This window comes from Egretta garzetta, unplaced genomic scaffold, assembly GCF_000687185.1.
Source record: "Egretta garzetta isolate BGI_Z169 unplaced genomic scaffold, ASM68718v1 scaffold251, whole genome shotgun sequence".
In the NCBI taxonomy this organism is placed as follows: Eukaryota; Metazoa; Chordata; class Aves; order Pelecaniformes; family Ardeidae; genus Egretta; species Egretta garzetta.
The window spans coordinates 4,394,128-4,418,391 of NW_009258952.1; the positions used below are offsets into that span (position 1 = coordinate 4,394,128).

The following is a 24,264-nucleotide window of genomic DNA, read 5'->3' on the forward strand; positions in this document are numbered from 1 at the left end:
TCTGAGCTAATTTCCCTGTCTTTAAAGGCACACGACTCTGCTCAGAAGGCATTACTACAAATCTTCAAGGCTAGCAGAAGAGCAGCTGGGGGTAGTTTGCCTCAGCATAACCTTGAAGTCATCAAGAATTTTCATCAGCATACTTCCAAAGACAGCTGAAGTCTTCTGCACGTTTCCTTACTTTTGTTCTAGCAGCACTTGGTGCCAGGTAATCAATCAGGCAGCACTGACACCGGCAACCAAAATAGCGCTTTACTGGCATTGTTACTACCCTACCCAAGAGAAAAAAGATGACAGAAATCGGGGTGATTCAAATAGGTAATAAAGAAAGGCCTTCAGTAAACTTATTAAATAAAGTGGAAGGACAAATTTTGTGTGGTAACCAAATATCTGATGAGCTGTAGTCCTCTCTGTTCAATGAAAAATACTCAGCTAATGCTTGAGTGCTTGTGGCTGGTTTTATCAGGAGCTGCTCATATGAAATAGCTTATACCAAGATAAATTTTTGCTGCTGTCAATTACAGTGTGATTACAATAGTTAATCCCTAGCACCATTATGGGATGTTGTGAAAAAAACCTGCATACCTGTTTGTTAAAAGCAACGTTTTCTATATCCACAGAAAACAAAATATTCCACAAAATCAAGGTATTTGTAGCAACTTAAAAAGTAACAGATATGATAACATATATACCCGTTATAATAATTTCAGCTGAATTACAGAATTATAAATTAATTTACAATGTCTAGTCCTGTTTGGAAAGTGTACCATACAACATACAAGTTGCAAGTTCCAAAGTGCATAGTCATTTACTGTTAGACCTACTGTTGTAGGCTCCACGGCTTAACCTGAACTTTTGCTAATGCTCTGCTTCCTGTCTTGTATTAAAAAAAAAAAAAATACTGAAAAAGGCTAGATTTACCATTTTAACTGTGCTGTCTTTACCTCTAGAGAAGATTTCTTATGCAGAACAAAAATGTATTTGTCCCATGCATCTTCATCAAAAACTGGGCTGGCTGAGGGCTAGTGACCCACCTAGTAGTTTTGCCTCACTGAATTCTTTCAGTGTGTACACATATGGTGCAAAGAGGTTGTGTTTCACTCCCAAAACAGGACTGGATTTTACTCAGCCAAAGCGTTTGACTGATTAAGCACTCTCCAAATCCAAGCCCCTTTGAAACTGAAAAGAAAACCATCTATATTGTAACTGTTAGAATAAAAGTTAGTAGAATACTGCGAGTGTTGTTCTTTTAAAACAGGGAAGCATTTTAAGACAATGTACTTGTCTAGTTATTGTCCTGTCAGACACAGAAGTGTCACTAACCAGCAATGTCTGAAGAGCCACAGATCAGTCACTGATGTTCTCTGAGGGATCAGGTTATGGATAGATGGAGAGGAGCTGTTACGTTTCACATGCCGTAGAGCCCATTCCCCACACACAGCTATCTTGCTGGAGAAGAAGAATAACTAATGCGAAGAATTCAAACTCTGATGTTTCTTTTTTATATCACCAATATGATATTATGGTGACAGACTGTCTCTAACGCCCTCGAAAGGACTGAATTAGTGACTTAAAGACACATACATATGCAGCACTAGTGAAATTATCCTCTGTTGTTCTGCTTGCTCTACTCAGCATTGCTTTTCAAAGTTCATAAACTTCAGAGGTCTAAATGTAGCAGTGCAAGCAGACTAAACACGTATATTTAAAGTGGAGTACATTCTGCCCTGTAATATAAAGCCAAAACTCGAGGCTATTTCAATGACATAGTAGTTGTGGCAGACATTCGTTTTCCTCCCTTTTATAATCTGTTTTTCAAGAAAACTACTTGTATAATAGTCTAGCTTAAAGTGTAGGTCCTCTTTATAAATGTTCTAGTAAGCATCCATAAGGCGTTCAGTTTTTGGCAGGAAAGCTATGAATAAACAGACTTGGGTTTTATTAATTCATACGGATATTTTCAGGAAATAGCACAATATATTTTAAAGGACACTGCCAATTGCTTTAGAAATTTGAAATTTTTGTCACAAATCTGTAAGAAGTTTTAAAGTTGCCTGATGTATTTTATTTGGAAATCCTCTTATCTACTTTTACATCTGATTTCTTCTTGAAAGTTTCACCTGGCCGAGTTTCAGTCAGGGGGATAGCACATATACGGGCAAACTTACAGTAGTAAAAGACAGTATGGATGTCATGTATCGATATATGTTGCTTTGTAGCAATATATCACTTTCCTTTCCTGTGCAAGAATAAATATATTGCTGCAAAGCACCATTATACCATTATGACTGTGTTCAGAAACACAGAAAGGTAGAGTTAGGCTGTGTTGTTATCCCAGTATATTTAAAGTGATGTAGCTTTCTATCTAGTTAAGACTTTAGGCATGTGAGTTAACAGCCACTGCATCTTCGCCAGTGTGGTTCCTCAGAATCTCTAATTTTCCTGTCTGCACACAGGGATCGTTGATGATAGCAGCAGCCGTGTGTCCAGCTCTTGGAAAGCCATAAACGAATTGATGTTGTGCATGAGGTAGGTAATATCCTGCAGTTTCTCTTGCACGTATGTTCTCCTCTGCTCAGAGTCCCATTGATATTGCAGGTGAAAGCACCGGTGTAAATGGGAGGAACCATTGGGAGCGTGAGGACAATTTGTTGCTTTCCATGTCACGCTCCCTTCTTAAAGCACAGTATTAAACAACGACCCTTCTCTTTCTGGAGCTATTATTTTTAAAAGGAAGTCATATTCTATCTTTTAATGTGCTTTTAATAGAATCTAATCTTCAGGAAGCTACACTTGCTAAGATGAAAATGTTTGCTCTCCTTTAACAGAATGTTAACCTAAAGGGGTTAATGTGAGTCTTAAATCCCAAAGCGTTAAAACCAAATCATACTATACTTTGAAAGCTAATTATACAAAAGCATACAAAAAGAAAACATCAGAGTATTATTACAATATCTCTCTATATATAATATGTGCAAAATTCAATATACAAGCTTCTTGTTACTCATCCATGTTTTTTTTTAAAAATAATGTAAACCTCAACTTATTTAAACCAGTATAAGTAGTTTGATGTTACTCCTGGGAAACAAAGATTGTCGGTACAGGAACCTCCATAGCTTGGAGGACAAGCTGAACATGGGACTCCTACTTTATATGGTGCTTCTCCAATCCAATTGCCCCTGAAAATATAAAAAGGAAAAAGAATGTTTAGTAATTTCAGAGGAAGAGAAAAAAAATTCTTAATCATACTTGTCCTGAGTGATTGAAGTTAATATCTTCAGTGATATCCTATAAATGCCCTGTTACTGAAAACATACATTAAAATATCTCTGTAGGTTATTGACAAACATTGATCTACCAATTCCCAAAAATCAGCAGGAGAATGACCATGTCACCCCAGGCCAGCGGTCCACTCCATATCCTTTAGTCTCTTTGGTGAAGTCCCAGTCTTCTTGCTTTTACAGACAAGTGATTTTTGACTCTCAGAGCCTGGGACAAAGTATTTTTTACTGGAGGGCTACATTTATGAGAAATTAGCAACATAAGCATTGGTGAAAGGTTTTCCTTGAGCACTTTTTTTTGTCTGGCCGTTATCTTAAAAGCTTGTTTTTGGAAGGTGGAAAAACAAACTGAGCAAAATCTTATTCTTAGGTTGCACCACCCTAGGTCGACATTGTGAAGCTCTGAGGCTGACTTTGTAGTTAGAGAATAGGGAAGATGAAAACTATTCGCACCAGTAATGTATTAAAAAGAACTGTACTTGGGCATTTGTAAGGTTCTCACAGGTGTTAATGGGAGGAGGAGGAAGGCTCCCACCTGGTGAATGGAGCTGTGTAATAGACCCTGGGGGGAGAAAGGTGCAAGTCTGGAGAGTGATCATGTGAAAAAAAGGTAACTCTGAAAGATCTCGGAACATCTGAAAAATGCATCCAGACTTTTAGGTGCTTATATAAACCCCAAGCTTTTAGAGATTCATGTAACACTTGTGATGTAGGCAGAAAGTAAGTTAAAATTAGATTTTTATTTAAATGTTATGTCTCACTAAGCAGAGAACTTTCCTCTACTTTGCATGTGACGTGGTATAGCAGTGAGTAATGCAATTATTTATGAAACATTTTCTCATCCCCCACCTCCCAGCCAATAACATTGGATCAAAAGCCCTGGTCTGGGTTGTGCCTTGGAAGAAAGTAGGAATCTCTCAAATAATTTGCTCATTCCTACTTCTCTTCCAAATGGGTACAGCAGACTGAGTTCTCAGGAAATATATTTAGTTTGATAACAGATATGGAAATCCAGAAAAAGTTTGCTGAAAGCTGATTTCTGCTTCATTTTTAGGCAACGTGTGGCTGATTTGTGTGAGTCCATTCGATAACCAGGTGCAGGGCCTTTCTAAGCTTTGTAATTATCCTCCTTAACTTTTTTTTTTCCCTGATTTGAGAAGCATAGATATTTTTCAGCATTATAGAATGGCATCTGTGAAAATTATTGGAGTTCTATAATCCTAAATCTTTCCAAATTCTAATCTTAATAACTTGCGTCGGGGCTGTAATATTCACCTCCTTTTTCTTCAGAGGACTTTCTGATGTGCTGGTTACTCAGAAGGACACAGCCTTTATTCACTGGCACAGAGACTTCTGCATGCATGCCCAAGGACTCTAAGCCCAATGTCCTTAACTCAACTTAATTAATTCTTAGGAATATAAACCTAAGCCAGGCAAGACCACTCAATATCCTTTTTGTGACTGTCCAAGAAGTAGATGTGAAAATCCCGATTCCACCACCTATGAATCAAAGTTCTACTCAAAATCCCACCTAGAGAAGAAGCTTGTATCTCCAGGCTTTGTTTTGCTGTTTGAGGAACAGTGGGATTTTTAGACTGAGAAAATATAAAATGTCATTAATTCATTGTTAACTGATACACAAACAATGCATCAGTTTTCAATAATGCCTAATGTATATAACCATTCTTTTCCTATATATGACCACGAGAGACATGTTCTAGGAAATTTGTAATTTTCTTTTTTTTTTTTTTTTAATGGAGATACATATCTATATAAAAATTGAGTTTCTCTTATAAACTTTGATTTCACCTCGTCCATGTCGTGGAGCTAAAAGTCAGGTGATACAATTTTTGCTGCACGATTTTTGCTCCCTTACATCCACTTCTCACCACCCTTTTCTAGTAGATATTGAAGAGAAAAGGACAGAGAAATCTCCTTGATTTCCAAAGGTGGATTTTTTCCAAGTCGGTTTTCTTCCTAAATCCTATTTTTTCTAAGTTGCAAAATCTTTAAAAATTCTTTTACTCATGTAACAACTAGAATAATGGCATATTCTTGCATATTCTTTACCACAAATGGACCTGTGCCACTGAGAGTTTATGGAAAACATGCTCAATTAATTATACTTAGATTTCTATACAGAACTATGGCTTTGACTAATATTATACAGTCAGAGAAACCAACCATTTACACTGTCCGTGCTGCTTTTGAAGCACTGGTCCAAACCAGACCTCAAATCAAAGCTCTTCCAGAGCCACACTTTATTTATTCATTCTGCACCCAGATGTAAGCTTGTGATGATGTCTAGGAAACGCTGGGAGAAAATTTATTTCTTCATTTCAACCTAACACAGATCCCTACACAGCTACCTGATATAGGGCCACCTATGGGTGTCTATGACCTATACTTTGAAGGACCCTAACATGGAAGGCACGATGAGATTTGTACACACTGAGCTTAGGTAGATGGACTTTGTAGGAAACCTACGCTATGGATGCCCTTATGCAGCATGGTCATAAGCAAAGGTATCTGTGGGCAGCAACTTGTGTTCCCAGTAAATCAGGGGCCTGATCTACAGTGGGATTGCTTACCTGAGGAAGTCTAGCTCACCATGAGTATATATAACAGAGTGAAGAAATAAGGAATTGAAAGTAAAGTAGAGTCAGCACAAAGGAGAAGACAAAAGAATTCTCATAATAATAATAACAATAACAGAAAACAAGTTTTTGGTTTTGTTCCATACACATCAAGTTACTTCCTTTTCTTCCTAGCATACCAGTCATGCATTTTCTGTATGTTCAGATGTAAAGTTAGAATGAAGGAGCAGCCCACAGAAAAAGCACAAATAAAGGTCAAGCTGCTGAAAAAGGAGTAAGCAGTCCTATGAGAGGACGAAAACATGCATGAAGTATAAAAATAAAAGAAAGCAACTCACTTTGGGGCATAGTTGCATACCAAGTAAACAGCTCGTCGCCAAACAGATCCCCAGACGTTCATATTGTGGCATGTGTGGATTGCGCAGCCTATACGATTGGAAGTGGCCCAAACCATCTGAATAAATATTTATTATTGGTGAAGTCCAAATTGAAAACACATATATATATATATATATATATACATTTATTTGAGAGAGAGCTATAAATACATCACAGAAAAGTCCAGCTTTGGACGGTAGATTTTGAATAGAAGAATGTAATTTATATAACCTGTGTGTAATGGGTGCACATGGGTCCATAACATCGCATAGGGCACCTGGGGTTGCAATCCTGAGGATAAGGGAAAGCATAATCCTTCACCTCATCATACCACGGCTTTACCAGCTGGAGAATAGATCGGTACCTGGGTTTGTTTAAAAGACAGAAAGAAAACCATGTAATTTTAGATTTAGGCATTTTGCAACTTTCTGCTGCTCATCCCTGTGATGTAAGACACCTAAATACACATTTCTCCACACATCACTAGGGGCACAGTTAAGAAATAATACTCTTAAGCCAAAAGAACATAGATGGATATCAATTATTGCTAGAATACTGGATGACACTTGCATCAGTCAAAGTTCTGGATCTCAATGGCTGTTTGAAGGCTGTTGAAATAACTGTTTTGTAGGGTATCTGCCTACCTTCCAGTTCTCACAGACAGGTTCTGTCCCAAGAATCTCAGTAAGTAGGAAGGTCCATGGTCCCAAATGCATGTAGCAGCCCACGCCTCTGCAGATTTGGCAAGAGTTTCATCCCAAACCTGACAAAATAAAATATCCTTAGCAGTAGAACAGAAAAAATAAATAGTGATCACAGTGCAAGGACACAAGCAGCGAGTATCTTAAGTCACAAATATACTATCATAGCACATCGGATCTATAACCTAGGCAGAGAGCTCTTGAATTCAAAAAACTGTGGGGCAGCATGTACAGGATCTAGCAGCATTTGACCTAGCGCTGCACAGAATTCACACCCCCATCATCAGAGGAAGCCAAGTATTCAGATCTCTCCCCTTTTTCTGGAAAAACCCTTCCCTGAACAGGCATTCTCCCACCATTATCCCTTCTGTGTTGATGAGATCCATGTGTGGAGAAGGCCAAAACTTTAGATGGGACTCAGATGGAAGTTAAAGAGAAGTAGAGGCACACAGGGAAGAATAATTCAGCACAGGTATTACATACCCCACAAACCCCCAACACATTTGAAATAGGATCTCAGGAGTATCTACAGCCAGAGAGAGTGTGTGTGGCAGCTTTTCATATTTGAGGCCACAAGGTCAAGAAAAGGGATTCCACAAAGGCAAAGACTATGGATAGTTTCCAGGTGCAATATGAGTTTCATCATTTCATTCTGCATAGGAGCTGACCTTGCTCCCTGCCTGGAATAAAAAGATAACAGCTCAGTAAGAACAGACAATTTGACTTAAGTTCTCCTCTAATGGCAGGAATGTGACAAGTGAACTTAAGCAGTCTCCTTTACATGCTTTTCCTGCTCATTTACATGCTTGATTTGTAACTCCTCTGTTTTCTCCACAGCAAATAGACTTGCCTCAGCAATAACGGAGATATCAGCAATTGAACCTACTCCACCACCAGAGCTCCAGATAAAGAATATGTCACTGTTATATTACAAGTACACACAAATCCTAGTATATCTTAGTGTTTGAGTGATACCCAAGAAGGCACTAGATCCTGGAATTAGATATGCATTTTGAATACCCTGAGTGGAGTGTTTTGGTGCAGGACAGTTTTAGCAAATTGCAGGTACAGAATGTGGTAGAATTGCCTACCCAGCCCATCACAGCTTTCTAAACACAAACCCAAACTCATAAATCTTGAGTGGCTACAAAATAAAGTGCATGCTCTCTGAGGTACAAAATAAGAGGCAAAGTCAGAAATAAACTTATCAAAGGATAAGGTGTCCCACACCACAAATATTTTCTGTTCTATGAGCTATTAATGATTGCTAACACTGAATTCATAGTTTTAATTTTGCAAACCTGCAGGGTGAAAAGACTGACCACAGATGATGGACTAGGACTTCATGCCCTGACTCTGTCTGGTAGTTTGTGAAATTTCTCTAAGTGAAAAGGACAAAATGTAGTAAATTGTATGAAATTGCTACATCATTGAATCAAGCTTTGCTAATATGGAATGGGTGAGGTACGTCCATAGATTAAAGCTGAGTAAGGCAACAGACATCAGTATGAACCAGTAACGCAAATGATTTTCCATTCATGTGCAACTACCTTAGGGAAAGTAAGATGGATGGTGCTTAAAGCAGAGCAGATTTACTTTACACCTGTTCGTAAAAGGCCCCAGAACAAAGTCAAAGCAAATTGCTAGTAAAAGGACAAAACAGAGAAGTGTTAGGAAGAAGCATGCTAAGAAGGAATGGTCCTCAAGCCAAGGAATACTTTGACTTCAGCTCTGAAGAATGAAGGGAGTTTCTCGGAAGAGTTAGAGATAAGTCTATAACTTGGGAAGAGAAGGCGAAACGGGAGCACTAGGATATAGGAGAGGGGATCCGGGGCTGCTACAGCACCATCCAAAACCCAGGAAATGCTCCAGGGCCCAAGATGAAGAAAACTGTGTACAGACATTTGTTCTGTGTTATATCTCTGACGTTAAATCAATTAGCTGCATGTGGTCAGCACACAAATAACCCTTTATAATCTCTGAGGTACACCAGTGGTCCCAAAAAGAGGGCTTAAAGAGGGGGCAACAGTAGGTACAAGCATAAAAGCATGCCTGGGAAGTGTGCCTCAGAGACCAGGGCCACAGTCAGCGTTTGGAGCCTGCCCAGGCCCAGGGGAACAGAGGAGCACATGGATCCAGCGAGTGGGTCCAAACACAGCTGCCTGGTGTGCATCCATAAGGGCCAGCTCCGCCAGGACTGTGACACCCCATAAACACCCTCCTTTGCTGGGATTAATCATGCTTCTGGCACGAGCACTCCCTGCCAGGAGGCTGAACATGAGGTTTGCGTGCTTGCTCCCAAGTGACCTGGCTGCAGTCCCACAATAATCTAAATGTGTACTGTATTTGCACAAATAGCACCGAGCTCCTGATTTCCACACAGCATATTTTCGTGAACTAAATTGCCTCGCAAAATAGTATGTTAGGTGTTTGAAAGAGATGTGAAAACTGGATTAGGTTTTCACTACTAATCCCCTCTCTGAACCAGGCTTGGTCCCTGCCTTGGACAGTGAGAGCATTGCCAGTCCACTTTCATTTCTCCTCAGCTTCATTTTCTGGTTCTCAGAAATCATCTGCAGCATTTGATTGGTAAAATTTCAGGGGGTTGTTTCAAAGTTAAAAAGTTGTGGATTTGGCAGGTAAGCATTACTGTGATATATAGTATGCTCTGCTTTCCATTATCTGTTTGCTCTTGACCACTCTCTGGACATAGGAAATTTTTGGCAAATGTAAAAAAAGAGAGAGAAAGAGACAGGAAATAATCACTGAATAAGAAATAAGGGGGAGGGGAGCATATGCAGCATCTTTTAATTTCCTCCATTCCTTCATTAGCAGGCTGGTGGAAAGCCTTTGCATAGAGTCCCTTCCTGCTACGTAAATCATTTGTATTTCATGGGAGAAGATGAAGTGCTTCACCTTCCTTATTTTATTTTATTTTCCTAGATGAAAAGGTGGTCTCAGTTCCTCTAGGACTAGCTCTAGATCATCTCCATGAGAAAAGGCAAATAATTAACATAGGCTGAAGCAGAAAAATCATTTCAAAAGAAGTCTGCTCCTGAGTCCACACTTGTATTAATTTGTATTTCAGTTCAGTCCCCTGTTTTGGGCACATATGAGAACAAAGCAAAGACATTTAGATTTTTGAACCCATGAGGCTTCATTGTTGTACACAGATAAATAGCATATAAAGAAATAGAAAAATATCCTCAAAAGAGAAACTGAAGTAACTTGAAAGCCAGAGGGACACTTTCTGTGTAAGAAGAAATTAAAAAGCTCAAGTTAAGTAGCAAAGAATTTAAAAAAACAGTGTGATAAACAAAATCAAACTCTGAAATGATGACCAAGCCAGTGTTTCTATTAAACATATTAGAGAAAGCTGCCTGACATGAACACAAAATTGCAAAAGGGAAAAAGGAGAAAGATTTGCATACTCAGTGGGTCAAGATCTGAGGAGATGACTCATCCCCAAATGCTAATCATGCGAAAACCCAGTGCCAAACTATGCTCATTCTCTCCCTGGGGATAGCAAATCTTAATTTGCTAGATCTTTAGTAGTTGGAGAAGCAGTCACCTTCCTTCCACCAGGTATAAAGATCCCTCCTTCCCCTAAACCATCTAGAACACTGATTTGGTCCAGCATGAAAATCATCCCCACTCCTCAACTGGGTCTAACTGAGCTGTGATAGAGTTAAGCGTCTCACCACACTTCTACTGGCAACTTGAAGTGAACATCCTTTGGCCAATTTATTTTTCTTTCCTCAGCCAAAGATTATTTTCCTAGAAAGCTGTCCGACTGTGCTCTCTGCACTGCTCCCTGCAAAACTACACTTCAAAACGACACTTCACTTGAAAATTGTCAAGTGGACAGAATACAGGGAACAGGCCAATGCTTCTGCATGGGGAGTTTCAACACCAGAGACCACTTTATGAGGCTTTAAGAGGCAGCTCTGGGGTGTTCTCTGCACTCACGCAGCACATGCTGGTTGAGAGTTAGGAGTAAAATCATAGCATTATTAAAATCAGTGGGAATTTTGCCAATGAAGCCAGAATTTCATCCAAGATGGGGGTTTTTTTGTTTGTTTTACTCTGTAAACAAATAGTAAAATATAGTCTTTTATTCCCATACTGTATAATAAGCAACACAGTGTAAAATGAGATCTCTCTAATGTTGAATGAAATTTCTTGAAGCCCAAAAAGCAAGCCTCCTTCCCCAAAAGAAGCTTTTTAATGTTCTGCGTCACAATTCCCTCATACCCTCCCTTTCTACAGCTGTTTCTACAGCTGTCTCTCAGTTGTTCTTAGATAATTTATATGGAGAAGGGATGGAGTTGCTTTTTTATTCTTTATTGGAACAACTTTGTTGGAACAGAAGGTCCTGGTCACAGGTATCCTCTTAGGTATTCAAATGATGGTGAAGCTGCATAAACATTACAATGAAGAAAAAGAAAGCAACTACAATATTACAAAGATCTGTCCACAACATTTGTTGAAAAAGAATTGGCTGTTCCCTTCTACATTGATAGCTATGCTTTAATTTGATGAATGGTGTACTTGACCATTTTTAACTATAATTTGAACTTAGAAACACAGTTCTTCTGTTCATTCTTATTACAGTCAAAACTGTACTCCTAATATCAGTCATTTAAATGGAGTAGCTTTCTCTTGACACCCTGCTCAACACACATCTTAAGGGGCAAGCCCTGTTGCAGAACAGGAGGTGAAGCTGAAAGCAACAAGGTACTTCAGGCAGCAACCTCACTACATTATCTGTAAGCAGAAAACATCGAACAAGTTTACTAAAACAAATTAAATGGAGCTCTCTTAAATCCAAACTACTTGTTCTTAATGCAAACTTTCTAAAGGACTTTTAGCACAGCCTGAACATGCAAACTTCGCTGAGCATATGTGTGAATGATGGATCTATGAAGTCATGGTCAAATTACACTGACTAAAACAGAGCAGGGATTCAAAGCAGTGTTCTCAGGGTCTGGAGCCCACCATAGGTGATAATGAAACATCAGGCCTTGGGATTTTATCAAGGCACCATGTCATTTGGGATCTGTACCCTTATTAAAGTGGGGGGCATATATCCACTATGGGCCTTCAGTATGACTAGGTGAAATAGTTAATGTCAGACTCTCCTTAAGGACCTTCTGTTTTCATGCAGCACCTCTCAGTTTTACTGCATTACAGGTCAGAGTCCTTTTAGTCTGGCTTCATGATACCTGTACTGTGTAATTACATAAATGTTAGGAAACTCAATACTTTTCTTGTATAAGGTCTGATTCAGGTCGTCTGGATATCAGTGAAACTCATGACACGACTGTTTTTTCATTACATTAAACTGTCTCAGTAAGATGGTCTATGTGTGGAACCTCACATAGACCCTTGACGGATGCTTTTCTTAAGAACAGACAATCCCTACACCTACAGGTGCAAAAATGATATATTCCTAAATTGCTTTTATGTATACCAGAATATGTTAATGACTTGTTTCCCACTTCTGCAAGAGGATATCTCACTATTCAAAAAATAACCAGAATTTCAATATGTCATAATTTTAAAATGGAAAAAAAAAAATCTGGCTGCTCTATAAATATCAAAATAGGCATCCATTTCTATTACATCTCTTCAACACACTATCAGAGAAAACAAAGACAGACAATTCATAATTTTCACTTTCCATGTTGCTGATACTGATCCTCAGATTTATGAACTGATTGGTAAATTCTGCAAAACATGCTGTGATTTTTTTTTTGCCCACAGAAAGCAATTACTGGCTTCTTCCAAAGTCATTAGTAAGGCCTGTCAACACTTCACTACATTTACTTTCCTTAACAGTGATGTTACATTGTCTTTTTCTGATGACTCACTACTTCAAAAGTAAAAATAAAGTACATCCAGACAAAATGTTTATTTCAGCTTTCTTACAGGTAGACTGGTTCAAGCAGTAGAATTAGCTCCCAAGTAAAACAGATACTTAAACCAGTAATGTCTTTAGAGCTGAAAAGGTAAATTGAAAATGAAAGTCGTAGTTGCCCCCACTAGAGATGCCACACCTGAGAAAGAATGACTGATACTGTCACCTGGAATTTCACCCCTTTGTAAGTTGTTCTTAAAGACCAGAATTTGGAAGAAGTAGTTAAGATCCATTATTCCTAGCAAATACGGAGAGTGATAAAAAAATACCAACCGACTCTGTGGTAGTCTGGTTCTTCATTATGCTATGTGTGGAGAAAGGAAAAGTATTATTCAGATTGGGATGACCATTTAGCCAAGGATGACTTTCCATGAGAAAGTTGAAACATTTTTAATTTAATTCTTTTCCCATTTTCCTGATTTTAAGAGACAAAAATTAATCTGCTTCCAGATTAATCAGAAACCATCCCTGAAGTTCTAAATGCAGATTTCCAGTGACAAAAGAAAATACCTGACTTAGAAGATATGGGCTAGCTGGGGAAACCATAAAGATATGTTTTTAACCTGGTGGCCTAGAGGGTCTGCTAAGTATCATTTTAAAGCATTCAAGCAATACAGATTCATGCTTCCGTTCTTCTTTTGCCATCATAATCCTTATTCTTTCCTGCCCCAGTTTTATTGCCAGTAGCAAGGGAGCTCCTCTCACTTGCACAAGAGTACAAGAGACCCTCAGCAGAGCATTGCTCACAATATTAAATACCAGAAGCAGTCCTCAGTACTTTACTGTTTGGTTTTGTTTGTTTGGGTTTTTTTAATAGAACATATCAGCTAGGATAATATTCTGCATATTTCTCAGTGGTAAAACATACACATCCCAGTCACTCATTACCCTCCTACAAATTCCCTGTGGGTCCATCGGGCGAGAGCTGCAGCCCCTAATGCCAGGACAGCCGCAGTGCGACTAGCCCCTCAGCTGGCTGCCACTGATGGTACAGCGGGAGTGACAAGCACCAGGTACAGGTTTGAGCACAAATCCAGAATGAAAAGGTGAGGTATGCTGTTTTAATCGCTCTCCCCTTCAACAGCTTCTTTACACGACTGCAGTAAGACTGCAAATGAAATGTTGGGATATGCAGTTTGAATGCAGTTGCGTGCCAACACTGTCTCATTTTGCAGTAACAGCAAGTGGCAATTTCTTTGTCAGTTTTGGCATCTTATTTGTCATTTATACATATATTTACTGTGGACTCATATTAGTGTCTTCAGATTGCTGTCTGGCACAAACGAATCCACAGTGGCTCCCACGCACCTCAGAAAGGTGGCCAGTAGGACCTTCTTTTAGCAGTGATCAGTCAAAAAATTAACCTTTCCACCTCATACTTCTGATTTTATTCTTGGTTAGCCCTGTGCTTCTGCTTGCTTGCCCAGCTGAAGATCAGAAGCTCTTACTTCCAGAATGGCAGCAAGTGGGAAAGAAGAAAACCTCAACTCAAGCGATTTCTTCCTGTGAGAAAAAGCGTTGGGAAGTTGAGGGATGAAATCCGACATCTCCAGCCCATCTGCGCAGCTGCACTCCACAGCTGCTAGTGCAAGTCCCAGAGCAGATTAGCAGATGTAGGCTGCTACCCTCCAACACGCAGGTCTTGTCCTCGTGGGTCACTCAGCCGTGCAGCCTTGCAGCGGCTGTACTGCCCGTGTGCGCGGTGGCCGTTTCTCAGAGATCCCACAGCAGCGTGCAGGCACACAGGGGTCCCCTGCACAACTTCTCCCCTTCTCTTTTGTATAGTTCAACCTGTAGCATTTTCAGGTTCAGAGACTTTCTGTAGGACCCCCCACCACATCCACTACCCCAAATCTGGCACAAAGCTTAATAAAACAACCCACCAGCCCTTCTGCCTGCATGCTTTTTCAGCGGAGTGACTGAAAGAGCCTCATCTCTTTGCCTTCACTTTTTTCAATACATACTGTGCGATGAAAACATATGAGCTCATTGGAATTTATAGACAGATTTGGCAAACTTTATATATTTATTTGGGCTCTGAGATCATTTGGACTCTAGGCTGTCTCTCTCTTTCTCTCTCTCTAAGAATATGAATACTTTTTGCTCTCAGCTGCCACCTGTTAGAAATTTTACTGTGCATACTGTAATTGGTGCCTACCACACGTGCAAGTCCTTTCCCAAATGCATTAGGTACTAATTAGAAAGTTTACATAGAAAAATGCCAAACTCTACCCTCTAGAGAAAAAAAATCTTGATGGGAATCACAGTTCCGTACTTCATTCTTTTGCAAATAAATAGAGGGTTAATACATCAAGCTGCTTGTCCAATACTCCACTGTAACTCAAAGTAAAATTGTGCAATGTTTTATAGTCAATTTACTCTCACATAACCAAACCTCCAAACATCTGATTCACACTTCTGAAGGGCTCAGTATTAGAAGGTCTGTCTTATAGTAATCAGGGCATCACCAGACAGCTGTCCAAGAAACCTCATTGCCAGAAATTCTTTTCTTATGAAAACTCAAGTCTATATTTTATACAGAAGTTTATATTCCTGGGTGTCTATTTGGTCCAAATTCAACGTGCTATCATTTGAAGCTTGACCACTGCTAATAGTCAATTTGTTTCTTCTAAAGGTCATCCACATTTCTTTTCATGTTTGGCACCAGGCTTTTAAACAATAAGAAACAAAGAAAATTGGTAGGCTGTCAGATTTAATAACAATAAGCTTCCCTGATATGTTATTATTTGTTTAGCTTTTGGAAAAGTTAAATATCAGAGCTACATATCTTAAAATATTCAGTGCTTTCCTAACCTACTGCAAGGCATATTTTAGTTGGCAAGAGCTTATCTCAGAAGTGGTAACAAAAAGAACCAAACTTCGTCTAGCTCCGTGTCACCCTGACAATTGGTCCTAAGTCTGAAGATGAAGGTGTCTGACCTCTATCATTTTAAATATGATCAAAGCAAATTGCCTTTTCTCAAAACCACAAAATGTGAATTAAAAATGTATTTTTTGTGGTGTTTTGTTTCTCTTCTATATGAAAAAAATCCACATTTTTTACTTTTTTTGTCACTAAACACTGAAGTTTTTCTTTAAAGCAATATATGTTCTTAATTTCTTTAAAAGTTTTCAAAGAAAATACTTATTATTTTCTAAGTAGCTCTAACTGAAAGATATGGCAGCATGACACAAAAGAAAGCACATCGCAGCTTCTTCTTTCTGCGAGATAAAGAATAAGAACAATAGTTCTTTATTCTCAGAAGAAGAAAGCTCAATTTAAGATTCTTCCTCTTGATACAGATTAACAGATATCACTGTACAGGTAGAGATGCAAAATTGCTTCATTCTCAGCTGAGTTCAAAGAGACCTCAAACCCCATCCCAGGGCACCTGCAGATGCATTTGTGCAAGGAGGTGCCTGTGCTGAAGATGGTATTCTGCGTACAAAAAGCAAGCAAGCAGTTATCCTGGGGTTTCCATCTCTTGCTCTCTTTAGGATACACATTTCCACAGACCTGGATAGACTATTCTTCTTTTCAGATTTTCTTTTTGGGTACGGAAAGAGGACAAAAATGTTGAGAGGTTTAAGGTTACTATCATCTCCATTCATGTATGAAACAAAATACTGTGTACTTTGGATCAAGATTCTTGTGAAAAATGCCCTGTCTCTGTTTTTAGCCAAGAAGTTCAAGAGGTGCTACATTTAATAATAAAGGAATGTCTAATACTGAGGGCTCTGGGCAGGCTGCTTTTCTATCTGAGACTTTACTAAGTTGTTTTTTGTTTGCTTAAACTCCTAGAAGGCTTTCTGCTAATACTAAATTTAAATAATGTAAATATTCTCTTCTAAAACACCATCAAGATGGATGTTTTAAAATTCTTATGCATAAAACATTGGAAAGGAGCTCTAATACCAAAAGAAATTTAACACAGTCATTCTTTATCACAATATTTATCAACAATAGCATTTTTGGGGAAGTTCTTCAGATTTTTCAAGGAATGCTTTCCAGGAAAGGTCCTCTCTGTTCAACTCTTAAACGGATCTTCTCTCATTCACTCTGGACATAACTGATGGCTTTTGTACTTCCTATAGCTAGCATCCACTTTGATTTGACCCTAGATGAACACCAGTTTAGTTACCGAGATGGGGGTTCCTAGCCTTTTGTAAACGAATCTCTGCTAGAAAAATGGGCAGCGTCCAATGAGTAGTATAGTGCTGCATTATTGACAAAGGTGCAGTAGGAAATAGGTAAGTGGATAAACTCACTTGTGAGGCAAAAGTGAGTTAGGTAACTCTACTGTGCCAAAATTAACAGAAAGTAAGCTCCACCTACTCTTTCTCCTTCAGCTTACTGTCAGTTGCCACGTTTTGCCTCTGCTGCAGATAAAGGCTGATATGCTGTACAGTGACTGCTTCCCTTCAAAGTTGTCATGTAGAGAGATCCCCCTAACTGTAACCATGTAAACCACAACAGATCTTTCTGTTTTCCTCTAATTTTCAGAGAGGAATGATATTCCAGAATTCATTAGCCCATGATCTTCAGACACTCCTGGTGCTGGGTTATGGCACCAGGCAGAAGGGACATACTCAGTTGGCTAAACAGAAACACAAGCAGTAGGTGGGAGAAACTGGAACCAGTGAACACATTTCACCATTACACCCCTTCTCATTTGTTCTCACCTCATTCATGAATTCCCATCATAGAGCAAGCTAAAAGCCATTGCAGACTGAGATGGGTGGACTGCACTGGGGAAGCTCCAAGATCCTTGATATGTCTCCTCCCAGAAGACTGGAGTGGACTGTGCTTAGAGTTACTTTGTGCTCTGGCATGATGAAAAGCAGATTAAGACCTTTGTACCCTGACTCATCGTCTGATTACTTATTTCAACCTTCACCGTTTATATAGGATTTAAGAGAACAGGGCTATTCAATGGAAAATGTAGACTGCCAGTAACTTCTAGAGTAAATTCTCCATTGCATTATGGCACTTGTGTCTTTAAACATGCATAGTTAAATTGACGGGCCTAATCTGCTTTGACATTTAAGGATGCTGTTCATTGATTTAACAAAGAAGCTGTAAAATGAGTACAACTGTCATTTCCTCCAATATGCAGAAGTATTGTAAGACATGCACGTGGAAATTAAGGAAACATAAGCATGCATGCGTCTTCACTAATGAAAAGAAAACTGTCAGCAAATGTGTAAAAGCTAATGTTTGAAATTAAAAAGGAGAGAAATTCTGCTGGGCAGTTAAAAAGTGCATATAAAGATTAATTATCTGCGGTTTAGAGGGAAATATTTAGGTTAGACATTTGGAAATCATTTCTTTTCCTAAGGTAAAATATTTGCCAAGAGATGTGACTGAGACAGCATCACTATATGTGTTCAGGAGTAGACAAGATGAAAACCATATGTATTTAATGCAGAAGGAAGTCCTGCAACAGGGCAGGGATAAACTATATGAATTAAGAGATCCTATCCAACTCATTAGACATAAATCTTGAAGGAACTAGCCCTGCAAACCTTACTCACAGACATGGATGATTTCAGTGGGACCATGTAGATGAGCCAGGGCAAACAACTCAAGAACAAAATGTCCTCTAAGGTTTAGAATGGTTTGTAAGAAACCACACTGACAACAGCAAAAAAATAGGTAAACAAGTTAAGAAGCTTATTTATCAGAAATGCTTTTGAACTGGAGAGAAAACCAAATTAACTCACTTTTTCCATGTCTATATGAAAGGCTTTAGGCATTAAATAGGACTTTGGAAAACTTGAAGTAGGTCTGTTTTTTCTTTTTTCATTTTGTCTTACCCATGACTTATTGCATATTCACAGAGCATTTTTAAGATCACCTTGACAGCAAGAAAATTTTACCAAGACTTTCAAATTTAGGAGTGAAATAATAATGCAGTTATTTACATTTGTGACAACTAAATGGGCTATTCATTTTCTTTCTTCTCTGACCTGACTTTATAAGTTGTCTGCAGATCTTTGTGGAGAGGTATCAAAGTCTCCAAATTCATCACCTCAGCAAAGAGGGGTCACTTCTGGGCCATACAGAGTGCAAAGATTTGCCCTATGACTCACATGGACTCTCTCACATGACTACTGGAATTTATTTAGGAACACAATTACTTTTATTTTAGAATAGTTCCTTTTCTTTGTCCATTTTATCATGTTCTTTCATGTGGATTTACTGTAACAGGCTCAGATTCTCCATTCCCTTCCAGCTCCTCTGCCACCAGCTCATGAGAAACTATCTTTATGCTATGTTGCCATGAAATAACTCCTGGGTATCAAAACTAACTCATTTCAGGATAGTCTGGGAATCTTTTACTATTTCAAGTCCTACAAAGTGACATGTTCACCAGTGGGCAGATTTTCCCAAATATAAAAGTGTGTTCATGCAATCACTGAACAAAAAGGAATCAAAACTATATCAGAAGATCTACACAAAAGCAGGCTCGAGTTTGTGTAGAGCATTTTTCTGCTCTTAAAAAAAGTCTTCAGACAGCATTCTACAAACATTCAGCTTCATGTTTTTGAGTGTGCAATCTTGCTCCATCTATCATACTTCAGACATGCTACTGCCAGTTTACTAATGACTATGTTGATCAGTACTGGGCTCAGGACTCATCCTTGCAGAACCTCACTCTGCAAGCCAGCAGTGATCTACTCTCACACCTTATCGTTCAGTACAGCTCTTCAACAAGTTATTCAGATCACCTTAGGGTACTCTTTAACTAGAACAGATTTTCTCACTGTGTCCATGGGAATGCCGTGGAGGACAGTGCTCAATGCCCGTTAAGGCCCAGCTGTATCAGATTTACTGCTTCTGTTTGGTGCACGTGAAACTGTAAAGAGCATGCCTGTATGTAAGCACCAGGTTTGCATGCACACGGTGACTTGGGTTACAACAAAGACCACATGACTTAAAAAACTGGCCTCAAGTGAGGATGATTATAGAGAAGGTAAAAATAACATTTGATTCTCATAGGAACAGATATTTCATTAATGAATGTTTTGGGAACCTAAAGATAGTGCCAATGCATACTAAATGACATGTTTTATGAGACTCAGATTTCAGCTGACAACATATTGCAAATCTTTACTGGCCTACCAAGTATCTGAGACATTCTAGAAAGGCAACCCAAGCTTCTGCAGTACAGAATTAGCATTCAGAGAAAGGGATTTGCTTGTTCACTGAATTCCCCTGTATTTGCAGATTTATGTACCTTTCACACTATGGATCTGCGGGCAATTCTACACCTCTCTTCTTCTGAACCATGAATGTTATGGGACCTTTCTGCTTGCTCCAGAAAAAAAGTATACAAAGCCAAGTGGATGATCTTCACCCTTTTCCAGGTCAAAAGGATGGTGTCATCTTTCTTTCTGCAGGTATGGCATCAGCTTTTAGAGCACAAGCAAAGACTGGAGAATGACAGTCTTAGGATGAAGAAGAATGAAGGATATAGTAAGACCCACATTAAAATAAGAGGTCATTACTTTCACATTATAGTCTGAAAGCTCTTGGTTCTTTTCTTTCACTTTCCTTCACATATGCACTGAGTCTAGATTTGCACCTACAGGAAAACTTCCATCTGAAGGCATCAGCAATACCAGAGCAGAACCAAAAGGAGGCCTACTTTAAAGTCTGACTCATAGGTTACTGATATCCCAAGAGAAAGATTTCCCAAGTTCTCATTGGCATAAGACATGCCCGTTTCTTTTTCTAGGTCTTGATAATAGAACAATGCCTCCCATCTTGCTTTTGACTCCCCAGCTGTCTGCTTACACTGGGGACTGCACACAACAACAGGCTGGAGCAGCACTCAGACCCACCTCGCCAAAAGAGAATTAAAACACTCCCCCAGCTCTGTTACCTCAGCATTCGTCTGAAACCTCCCCTGCATAATACGTGTTCATTCAAAGCCATTCTTCAAGACCTCTTATCCAAAGTCCTACAGCACATGAACTTTCAAGACAGTAGGGGCAGACAAAAACCCAAGGAGCTCAGAGTATCTATAGCAGAGTGCATCAGGGGAAGGAGCAGAATGTATCAAGGAGAAAAACAGAAAAAAAGGTTGGGTGTGGAGAACAGGAATCACAAGTACCAACCCCTACTGCTAAACCCTAAGCTCTTGTCAGTAGAAGAGAAAAAGCAAATGGAACTGTACAGAAGTGAGAACGTGATACAGCCATTCATGAGAAGAACAGAATTCCTAACAGAATTTGTAAAATAGAACAAAACACCATGACTGTGGACAGAGAAAAGATGAGAAAACATCTTTTTCTTGTTCTTCCAAACTTCTTAGTCCTTCTCTACTTCAACACACTTACAAGAGACTTCCACAGTCTACTGAATCTGTAAGTAATTCCAGCTCTCTGACAGGTGACATCCTTTTTAGTCATTGTTAGGAGAAATGGGAAAGGCCACTTTCATCACTACCACTGCAGTTTACATAGAGTTCAGGACACTCTGTAACATTCTTTCAGCACAGTGTACGTTGTCTGCTGGTAATGACAATGCTTTTTTGCTATCTTATTTATGAAAATGAGTAGTGAGTGACACAACACCTTTTATATATAACAGAGTCAAACTTACATCCCCAGAAGACACAACAGATGCTGTACCATACACTGAAATTAGACAGAGACCAAAGAATGGACTAAGCAAGTTCAAATGGGCATTACTGATGCAGGGGTCCCCAGTTTTGGTATGGCTTACACCACCATGTCATCTTCAAGACCTGCCTACCGAAGCCTTTCTGTAGACACAAAGATAAAAAGTTGATAATGATAAATTTGTTGAAGTTAATAAATAGATGATGCCGTGGCTACAAACCAGACAGCAGAGCAAGCTATGCGTGATGTTGTTCACTGGGCTTTTTTTGCTCTATGAAGTTACATGGGACACACACAGACTGACTGAATTCTGAAAGAGAAATGGGGGCAAAAGGGCTGGCCGCCACTTGGGGATCCAAGTTCAAGTTGCGCTCTGGATCACTACCTACCTACGTAGCTTGAGGTGCTGCTCTGAATTCTATGGCATGAAGTCACAAAGGACTTTCAGATGGGGAAACCAAAAGTAGAAGAAAGCCTTATGCCTTGCCCATGAGACTGCTGATGGGGCTGATGCTGACAGGAACGCAGGTACATCCTATGGCTGGTTGGTACTGGTAAAAGCAATAGAAAGAAGGGCTAGGAAAAGAATAGCATGTAAGCTGTACAGAGCCCAGGTTCAGTCTTGATTTTATATCAAACCTTGCACGGTACCGTTGCAGAGCAAAGCTGCAGCAGAATACCCAACCAGTATAGGTAAAATCTTGGCAGTTCATGCATATGAGTGCATTAAAATAGATTTAATCAAGGAAGATTGCTTTCTCTTTTGAAGTTGTTTTTTCACTGAACAGGCTAAGAACACTGCAGTTACAAAGCTCTCGGGAGTATGACAGGGTGCTGGCTTCACTTAAGCAAACTGCAGGAGCACATTTGTAAAACACACAAGCCAAGGAAGGGCATGGTAGGCTGCCATTCCCTCAGACATTACAACAAAGTTTATTTATGCAGAATCAAAGGAAACGTCAGTGGAGAGCACAGCAATGAAAATGATGACTGAGCTTGACTTCTGACCTCTCTGTTTTTTCTGTCTCTGACCTTTCCACTTAAGCAAACTTCAAACTCAGCCTATGGCATGGCAACAGGCCTTCAACCTGCAACATTCTGAGAACACTCAGCATTTTGAGGTGCTGATGGGATGTGCTAAGCAGATTATATGATCAAATCCAGATTTAGGTAACATCTGTGATAGAAAGATGTCCAAATTGTTAGTCATTAGCTGCTAAAAAGGAGGAGTTGTTATTGCTATTATCCCCTTTTTATGTCAAGCTGATGGTGTCCTGTTTCTCAAACCTGTTAACCGTCTGTTGTCACACGAGAAACTCTGTGACTTTAAGCAGATATTATGCTGCTGACACAACTTGTCTGTGCTTTCAAAACAATGTGAATACCTTACTTTGAAGGTAAAAATTTTTTTGCTTGGTCAACCTATGTTTAACATTAGAGGTGCACAGTATGCATGCATTCAAAGTTGGAAAGCAAAATAGCAAACACGCTGCTTTAGCTAGTAGTGCCAAGTATGAAATCACAGTGAATGAATAACTTCTATCATACCTGCAGGAACAGATAATTCACATAATGAGTATTTGCCAATGAGGGGAAAAGGTGCCTGCCACAAACATAACATTTTGAGCATGTTGCAATTCTACATACTGGAGAAACGTTTAAAAGGAGCATTATATTTGATGGAAAAAATAAAAGTATTAGGTGCACACAAACAATATACAGTAAGCAAAACACGTGAGCATGAGACAGTGCATCAGTTTAATTATTTTGCAAATACTGTTTTACCATCTTGTATCCGAAAGTACTATGTGTGAAAGAAATTAGAAATGTTCACTGGCTACCTTTCTGCATACATCAGGGCAATGACATTCAGTGTACTCCACAAAAGCGATGGGGCTACTAATGAATAGCACTTTAAACACATGCAATCCCATGGTGTGATCACATACTATTCTTCAGGCCAACAAGCAGTTAACTCACAGATTCATTTACTTGCATAAAGAAGCTTCATTGGGACTCCTCATGGAAATGAAAATCCAGCAGGGCAGGTAAGAGACTCAGAATTCAGTATTTAGCTTTTGCTTGCTTAAGTTAATGCAACTTAAAAGATGTAAGGAAAGAACATTGCAGTAAGTAATAATAGTTAATAATTTGTCTACTCCACTAAACCTTCACAATTTGTTTAAGAAAATGAAATCACTGACTTACAGTTTGGTTTACTCTGAAATAAACAAAGTTCACTTACCATATATTCCATGTTGGAAGCAGGTGGGAAGACTTTGCCTCTGACTTGATTATGATAATCAAGAATGGCAATCATGTCATTCTGCGAAATGTAGCGCTTCCGCCTGGCTTTGGGAATTTTTGCAGAGTCCAGATGAGCTGCCAAAGCCGTCTCAATGTCAGTGAAATTGTTGTTTGACAGGAGTAGGTCAGTGGAGTTGGGTAACACTAATGCACTTGTTTCACAGAGAATGGAAAATAAGAAAGCACAACTGACTGCAGCGATTACTGTCATTTTGGGGCCAAAGGAGAAAGATAGGCCACAGAGATACTCTGCTTTAAGTCAGGGCGGTAGAAAACAGATCTGTAGAAGAAAAGATGTCAAAGATGTGATTCTGTACATCCGGGTAGCAAGGCAAAGTGAATTGGCAGGCTGTGTCAGAAAAATGATTCTGTCTGTCAGCACAATCATAAAAACAATCCAGTCAGAACATGTGTTACTGAGCAATTTTCAATCACCATATTATCATTAA

General features: G+C 39.2%; 1 protein-coding gene across 1 annotated transcript; it reads right to left on the bottom strand.

Annotated features, from left to right (window-relative positions):
- Positions 1-3,043: 3,043 nt before the first annotated feature.
- Positions 3,044-24,026, bottom strand: PI15 (peptidase inhibitor 15). Its single transcript, XM_035890120.1, has 5 exons — positions 23,754-24,026; positions 6,901-7,019; positions 6,488-6,620; positions 6,217-6,332; positions 3,044-3,179 (listed from the first exon to the last, which is right to left on the bottom strand). Exons 1-5 carry the CDS (start codon positions 24,024-24,026, stop codon positions 3,044-3,046), a joined length of 777 nt encoding a protein of 258 aa, XP_035746013.1.
- Positions 24,027-24,264: the final 238 nt, after the last annotated feature.